This window comes from Vicugna pacos, chromosome 35, assembly GCF_048564905.1.
Source record: "Vicugna pacos chromosome 35, VicPac4, whole genome shotgun sequence".
Classification (NCBI taxonomy): domain Eukaryota; kingdom Metazoa; phylum Chordata; class Mammalia; order Artiodactyla; family Camelidae; genus Vicugna; species Vicugna pacos.
Window position 1 is genome coordinate 31622118 of NC_133021.1, and position 8467 is coordinate 31630584.

The 8467-nt window shown below is 53.6% G+C and overlaps 1 protein-coding gene across 2 annotated transcripts in view; it reads left to right on the plus strand.

Annotated features, from left to right (window-relative positions):
• The window catches only part of ITIH5 (inter-alpha-trypsin inhibitor heavy chain 5), a 63849-nt gene extending 58834 nt beyond the window's left edge, over nucleotides 1–5015 (plus strand). The window contains exons 14-15 of one of the 2 annotated variants that reach the window (XM_072954934.1): nucleotides 189–506; nucleotides 1757–5015. In XM_072954934.1, the coding sequence (XP_072811035.1) occupies nucleotides 189–490 (302 nt within the window). In that variant the 3' untranslated portion in view covers nucleotides 491–506; nucleotides 1757–5015. Of the gene's footprint in view, nucleotides 1–188 lie in introns of both variants that reach the window. The other variant, XM_072954933.1, reaches the window with a different exon arrangement.
• Nucleotides 5016–8467: the final 3452 nt, after the last annotated feature.

The following is an 8467-nucleotide window of genomic DNA, read 5'->3' on the forward strand; positions in this document are numbered from 1 at the left end:
CCGGGACAGTCCAGCCCAGGACCGCAGCTCGTGAAAAACCTGCCCCCAACCCTGATGTCATGAACCCCCTTCCGCTGGGTGACATACATGCATTCGCTGGTAACCGGTGCCGAAATTGGAGCTAGTTTTTTTCCAACAGCGTTCCTCACCCTTGGCCTCGCCCTGATGCTTCTTTTTGGTCCTGTCAGGTCAGTTCCTGAACCAGGAGGCCAGACTCACTGAGGAGCCTGCCGGGCTCGGCAAGAGCCCTGCTAAGCCTCCCTCCCCCGAGGCAGGCGAGCTGTCTCAGGCCGTCCTCAAGGTCAGAGACCACCAGGTGCCCGTGGTGTGGAAGCAGAGGAAAATCTACAACGGGGAAGAGCAGGTGGACTGCTGGTTTGCCCGGAACAACGCTGCCGACCTGATCGACGGGGAGTATAAGGACTACCTGGCGGCCCATCCTTTTGACTCAGAGACGGCCTTCGGCCAGCGCCCCTCCGGGGGGCTCTGACACCAGCAGCCTTAACGTACGAGTGGTGACAGGGGAACATCTTCGGGGACCCCGTGGTGCGATTCTTGTCACTTGCACGTGCCAGGTCTCTTGACAGGTAGCTGCCACCTGTGACTCATCCTTGGTGATGAGAGGTCTGCTGTCTGCTTGAGCAAAGGGTGGGGTCGGGACGTTGACGTGCGAATGGGATTTCCTCCCCTCCCCCTCCCCTGTCTCCAGTAACCAAAGGTGGCGGCACCAAGTGGACAAGTCATGGTTAAAAGCAAGACATCTCTGTCTTGTACGACTGGCCTGTTCTTGTCACAGCTCACTGTAAGGTGACTCTGACGAAGGAAGGTGGCCATAAAGTTTGTTTTCTTTGTGGAAATGGCCAGGTCTGGAGACTCCACTTTTAGCTTCATAGTAACACTTACGGATCTCCCCTCTTTGTGCTGCTGTGCTCTCCGGGGATCTGGCCAACCTCTGCCTCAGGGGACCCTCTCGCTAGGCCCAGGCCACCAGTCGCGCAGCTAGCACGTAGATTTGAGCCTTGTAAACAATCTGGTCTTTTCGTAGGAGAGAATTTTCTTCTGCTGTGGTATCTTGCCCTTGGAAATTTGTTTTCCTTTTTAAAGATTGATTCAGAATAGAAAACCTGCATCATCCCAGATCACTGGTATCTTTCTAACGGGCTCTGCAAACCGCCTGGCCTTGTGGACGGAGAGTCTCCTATTTATTTCAGAAAAGCTGCACACCTCTGATAAACAGGGCAGCCCGTGTGGGTGTGCACCCATCCCTGGAGCCGGCCAGCTGGGTGAGGAGTCCCTCACGTGGCTCTTCAGCCTTGGTCCTGATTCCGACCTGGCGTGCTCCCCGGTGCCCCGGGAGCTGATAAATTCCGCTCTCACAGAAGGGGGATGGGAGGGACCGTCAGCCAGTGTGCGCCCACTGGCCGGCCTGCAGGAACCAAACTGCTCGTTCTCAGCAGGAAATGCAGACGTGCTTCTGCATCTAAGAAGCACATCTGTCTGCCCACATCCCAGACAGGCAAGGCCAGGGAGCGGCACGAGCACAGGGCTTTGGCTGCAGAGCGAGGGCAAATCTGGTTCCATCAGGGAAAGGCTAAACTGGGGGCCTGGGGGTGGCTTCAAAAGTCAGTGGGTGTCACCCTCCCCATCGTGGAATCCACACAGCCCGCTCACATTAACCAGGGGAGCGGGGACCGACAGGGCCTCAGAGCCTCTCTTCTCCCCTCCTCAGGTTTTTTGCTCTGCTCTGTCTTCTCAGGGTCACAGGGGTTCCGTCAGCCTGTTCCCCACTGCCGTCGGGGGTGTTGGAGCAAACAGCAGAGACAGAAAGCTTTGGGTCAAAGAAATGGAAGCTTTGGATGGGAGAGCGAATTAAATAAAGGCTTTCGTGCCGGCTTCGTGGAAGTGTCTTCCAGCGGGGAGTGACTCTAGGCCATGTGGGAGCAGACCTAGCGCTTGGAGAGGAACAGGAGTTAAGAAAACTGTTTATCTGGTTTGCTCTCCCGTGGGAATCATCTGAGCAGCAGAACGACACCCACGTGTTCCCGTGGACCAGGGGCTTGGGCTTCGGGAGTTTAGTTCTTTTCGTGCCGCGGGCTGGGGGCAGGGAGGAGGGGTCCGGTCTGTCTCAGGGCCTCCGTCTCTCCCCGCGCTGTGAGCCCGCCGGACCGCGACTGGCAGCTGTGTCGCTTCTGACCCAGCTCCGCTGCCTGTTCCCACGCCAGCGGGGCGAAGGCCCCCGCCCAGGCCGCGACAGCTGCTTCCAGATGTCAGAGCTCAGAGGAGGGAGGAGCGGGAGGCCGGGTGGCCGGCGCGGGGTCCGGCCCGCGGGGACCTCCCTGTTACATAAACCTCGGTCCCCGCCGGGCAGGCGCCCCCGGAGCGCGCTGTGCGAGCGCCGGCGCGGGGCCCGTGGTCCTCGCGGCTGCGGGCAGGCCCCGCTCCGGCGCCACCTCAGCTGAGAGCTGAGAAGGCTGTTCCAGCCGGACACCTGCCCCTCACTCCCCCTTCAGCCGAACACCCTCCACGTTTGTCCAAGTAGGAAGGTTGAGCTTGCATTTGAGCGTTTTTACTTTAATCCCACTCTTCTTTCTCCGCCTCTTTAGTTGTCTCTCCCTTTTGACTGCGACAGGCCTGTGCCGTGACGTTTTCTGTTTAGCCGGACTGCGACACCCGTGAGCCCGATACTCACACCGCGGGCGGACTTCAGTTCCTTTCAATTTGATTGGAAAATGCCGTATTTTCTACTGGCCGCGGGTGCTGTGAGGAGCAAGGGCTTTTCGAGCAAACGCAGAGGAAAGGAGGGGTTCGCTTCTAGGCTGGGGAAATGGAGGCAGAGTGCGGTGGGTGGTTCTCCTCCCCACGTTGCCGGAAAGACGAAGAGCAGAGCCAGGCTGAGCCCCCGGAACTCGCTGGTTAGCTTTGACGCCGTGTCACCATCTGGGCCATTGCTTCTTTGCCTTGAGCATTTATAAGGAAAGTGGGGTCCAGGAGACTAAAGGAGCAGTTGAATGAGGTTGGGAGGGACACTGCAGCTAGAGAGGACAGACCTCAAGTTACACCGCTGCTGATGTCAATGAGTCGTGAAAACTGACCAGCTGGGCTTTTCAGTGAGTCTCCACCCCCGGGTTCCTAATCCCCTCCCTCATCCGAAAATGAGAGGCATCTGAATGGGTCATCTTCAAGTGTCCTTTAATTTAAAGTCTCACCTTCCCAAACAAAATGGACGGATCGTTCTCTACCCACTCATGTTAGGAGCTTTGTCTTCTTCTGTCTGACTTTCCAGTGGTTCTCTGGTTCAGGATGCAGGGAGGGCGTGTTCGACACCCCTTCTGGCCGGGAAGCTGGGATGCGGGGCTCTGGGAATGGGAGAGAGTGCCTCTTTGATTCTATCAGTCATCACATTAGATCTTTAACTGAATCATGTATCCGCACAGGTGGATTAAGCACAGGATTCGTTTCTATAAGTTTACGTCTTGCCTGAACTGAATGCTATGGACAAAATGTTCATGTCCCCCCCACAAATGCATATGCTGGAGCCTAAGTTAAACCCCCACTGTGACGGCACTAGGAGGAGGGGCGTTCGGGAGGTGATGAGGTCATGAGGGTGGAGCCCTCGTGGTGGGGTTAGTGCCCTTCTAGGAAAAGAGATGAGAGATGATCTTTCTTTTCCCCACCCTGTGAACACAACGAGAAGAATGCCTTCCAAAATCAGGAAGTGGGCTCTCATCAGACACCAGGTCTGCTGGCGCCTTGATCTTGGATTTCCCAGCCTCCAGAGCCGTGAGAAATAAACGTTTGTTGTATGAGCCACGCAATCTGGGGTGTTCTTGGAGTAGCAGTCTGAGCTGACTAAGACACTGAGTCATTCAAGGTGTGGATTCTTTTTCCTTTCTTCCAGCTACCCTGAATGGATACAAACAATGCTGGCATTACATTCGCAGGGCTCTTGGAACCATAAACACAGGCTACAACTAAAATAAACAGCAAATAAACTAACACAGCTAAGCACATACTCAGACCATGTCCTGGTGTGCCTCCAGCCGGCATCCACAGCACCTGCTCCCTCTGGTGCAGGGACTGCAGAGGGAACGTTCCCAGCCCTGCCTGGGGTCCATCAGTCCAGCTGGGCTCCTGCTGGCGTTTGGCAAAACTTAGTCTCTGTTCCTTGAAGTGCATCAGCCTCAGTGGCCCCTGCATTCTGCTCCCGTGTTCTAAACCAGACCACCTCGCACCCCAGCTTTCCCAGTGATCTGCCTCCTCTTTTGCTGAGAAAACTGCAGGAGGCACTCCCTCGTTGACTGTGCCGCGTCATCTTTGTGCCCACTGTCTTCCAAGCCTAACCGTCCCCCTTCATCCAGGCTCTGCCCTTCTCACTCCATCCGGGCAGTTGTCTCCATGACTCCCCTCCTAGACTCTCCAGACTTTATTCCCCAGAGGTTCCCCCTCTTGGGTTCAGATACGCTTCCAGAAGTCTCCTCCCATCCGAGGCTTTTGTTCCTGGCCAGGCCCCCCTTGGGGCATCCATCTTCTCTTTTATTTCAGTTTCAGGGAAGTGCTCATGGTTGGTGTTTGAAACCTCATTTTTACTTTCACCTCCTAGTCCGTTGCTGAGCTCATCAAATTCAGCTTCTGTCTCCATCACGTTAAACTGTGTCTCAGACATCACGTTACCATTTCTGATGTCTGGTTCCAGTGATGGGTGTCTCCAACCCTACTGCATGACGCTTTGGGCCTGTTCCTCTTTTTTTTGAAATGTTGGATCCTTTTGCATCTCTTATGTGATTCGAAATTTTTTACCCCTGGTCTCCTTTACTGAATGTGTCTCCTCCTACCATCCTGTGGACTTCCCCCAGGCTCACACTTGACCTCTACCCCGTCCACTCCCCTCTCGCCCCGTCAGCAGCCTCACCCACTTCAGGGTTTTAGCATCTGGCTCTGCGTAGATGTCTGAGGGCGCTTCCTTTTCAGCCTTCTGGCATCACCTCAAACTCAGGAATAAAAGCAAACTTTCCATCCTCAAAGTGTCTGTGTTTATGTTACAGGGATCTGGGACCTGGGAGGAAAGGAAGACGTTCTAGCACAATCTTTTTCCATTTTGATTGTTGCAAAGGTGGAAACGTGTGTGTGTGTCCTGGGTACATTTCCTAGGCCAACTCAAAATTAATTTTTATTGACACGGAGTCCTTCCTGAAAGTTCTCTGTTAATCACATTATTTTTCTCAAAACAACAGCTGTGTTTGTGTAAGAGAAAGCCCAGCGTTCTGATTGCTCACGGGGACTTCCTGGTTATATAAGTCGCAAATCACAGTTTATTGATGCATCAGTTAAATCAGTTCATTGTACCACAGGTACAAAATTCGTTATAAACACATTTTAGTGGGCTTTTTTTTTGAAATGAATAAATTTTATTCAAAATGTAGAGAGGTGAGGTAGAAACCGTAATACTGCAGACACTTGAGAGTGAATGTCTGCGTGGCAGGCCTGCCCGGGTTCATCCTGGGACGTTCCCCACTGGAAGTCCGCTCGGTCATTTCAGAAGCGAAGATGACGTAAGCTCTCCAAAGGCACTGGAAATGCTCAAGTCCAGTGGTCTGCTCTGAAACAGTCCTCTGCAGGGGAAGGCAGAACCAGTGCAAAGCCTGAAGGCTCAGCTCCAATGGGAAGTGTATTTGCTTTTACAGGAAGCCCAAGAATATTCTAGAAACCAAAAGTTCTCCTGCGTAACTTGGAGGCAACTACGTACCCTTTCGATCTCATCATCAGCCTGGCCTGGAAAACTAAATAGCACTTTGAGACCCTGTGTGAAAACAGGCTAAAACGTCGTATCTCGTTGAAGCACAGGCACGTTTTAAACTGTCCGTGCACGTTGTCCCGCGGGAGAAAACGCTTCACGGCAAACACGGCCACTTACTCCTTTGACGAACCCTGAGTGGGCGCCGACTGCGCGGAGGGACACCGCGGCCGCGCTGGCCGCCCTGGCGCTCATGTTGCAGGTGACTAGTTACCAAAGACAGACAGCAGGCGGTCCTTACAAAGGTTCAGGGGAAAATGAAAACGTGGGCGGGGAGGGGTTTAGAAAGGAACAGACTGCTTTCAGCCTGTGTGGAAGAGGTGCTGACATTGGATCCGGGCCCTGCCGGACGGGTAAGGCCGCCGGGAGAAAGCGCCTAGCAGTATGTTATGTAGGAACTTACTTATTCGTCCTGAAAATGCCATAAAGGAAAGGAAAATAAATTGTAGAGAAGAACTAAAATTTCCGGGAGATGGAGCGACTCAGCCTCCTTGCAGAGCTCATGGCTTAGGCGCGCCTGGACGCCGTGCCTCTGCGCTTCTCACCAGCCTGGGGTGCCCTGGACAAAACAGGCGCACTGCCGGACCCGGGGTCCAGGATCCCACCTGTAGGTGCTGGCTGAGCATCATGGAGCGAAGAGGTAAGGAAGTGGTGAAGGGTGCGCTCCTGCTGGTCCCTGAGTGCAGTGTTTCAGGATGGCTTTTCCTCCTGAAAAGCAGGTGTCCGCTGCATGGACTGTTGTTCTGCTTTTTGCCGCCGGTCTGGGCTCCAGGCGGGCAGGGAGTTCTGGGCTCGAGGTGATCAGGGCCGCTCCCAGAACATCGTTCTCCCTTTCCCTTAGACGCAGCATCCTGGGAAATGGCTCCCAGGCGACAGCTTTTCTGGAGCAAATCACTGTTCGCTGGAAGGATACGGAAGCACGTCTGGGGAGCTTGGGCACCGACAGCCCACGGGGGAGGGGGTCCTAACCCTCAGCCTGGTTAAATACACAGAAATGGAGAGAGACAGGACTCACGTGCACACTCCGTGGCTTTTAAATGTCTCTTGTCTCCCTTGGGAAAGGAAACCTCACTGCAGACAGTGAGGCTCCTGGTGTGATTAATGAGCCTCGGGCCGCACCTGGCAGAGAGAGGGGGCTGAGGAGGAGGAGGCAGGAGGAACTTCCCTTTTTCTCCGTCAGACACTCGTCGCCGCTGTGCGAGGGCGCACTGCCCTAGTTTCTACCGACGTGATAAGCAAGTCTGGTGGGGAGTGAGAAAGCAAAGAGCCGGCACAGGCTGAGGTCAGGCCCGCGAGCCAAGGAGAGTTGACTTCCCATGGGTGGGGAACAGGAGGATGGGAGATGCTGGGGGGCCTCCCACGGCCCAAAGGGACAATACTTGAAACGAAGGTCTTAGGGGGACGATGCAGTTCAGTCGCAGAGCATGTGCTTAGCGTGCACGAGGTCCTGGGTTCAATCCCCAGTACCCCCATTAAATAAGTAAACCTTATTACCTCCTCCCAAAGCAAAACAAAAAAATTTATTTAATTAAAAATTTTTAAATAGAAAGAAGGTCTCTCGTGTCCCTGTCCAACCTGGTTCACACATCCTTCTTCACCACAGATCGCATGAGCGATGCAAAATTGAATTACAATCTGCCCATATTTAGAACAGGTGACATGAGAGTCTGAGGTTGTTCTGAGGTTCTGTCCGCATGTTCCTTGTTCCTGTTCCCGTGCAGGGTGGCTGCACTTTTCTGTCCCCTGCTCCGCCTTTCTTCCATGCCCTTTTTCTGGGGGACCCTCACTTCCTGGCCTGAGATCCACAAGGAGTTTAGGTCCTGTCACCTCTGCCTGATCTGCGCCCGTGTCCACCCACCACCCCCAGCGGTTTCTGCTCCAGGCACCTCTGCTCTATTCCTAGAGTTTGGAGGAAGCGTGAATGGGGAAGGGGAGGGGAGAGGGAAGGATGCACCTTCCTAATCGTGCAGGAGCCAAAAGAAATCTTCCCAGATCACACATCTGTCTTTTTTTGTTTTACTTTCATGACTTTATTTCATAAGCTCATGTAAGTTTGCAGATTTACACAGAGAAGATATTACTTGCCACTTTCTTTTTTTTTAATTTAAAAATAATTTTTTTCTCTCACTTTTTTTTTCGTTAAAAGGAGGTACTGGGGATGGAACCCAGGAGCTCATGGGTGCTAAGCACACGCTGTACCACTGAGCGATACCCTCCCCCTTCTTGCCGCTTTCTAATAATAATAAAAACAAACACGCAGACAGTGAGAAGTGGCCTAAACGGCCACCGGAAGACATGCGTTATGGGCACGTGGGTGCCGCGGTTGACAGCGGTTAACACGTGTGCTGGGCGACGTGTGTGAATGTGCAAAGCCTCTTGGAGTGAAATTAAGAGCCTCGGCGCAGAACGGCATGTGTAGAGCAGTCCTGCTGGACCCCAGCCCCTGATGCTTAACAGCTTTGGAGCTGTCTGAGCACCTGTGAAAATATGAAATCTAAAATACAAAATCTTTTTCCCTTAAAAAAAAGCAAGCAAGCAAGCAAGCAAGCAAGCAAGCCAGCCAGCCCTCAGGTAGATTTCTTCCTAAAGCTAGCCAGGGCAGAGGGGCTTTGCTGTCTATTCAGGGGGCCTGAGCGCCCTGTGCTGTGATTTAAGCCTAATTCATCCAATGTGGGT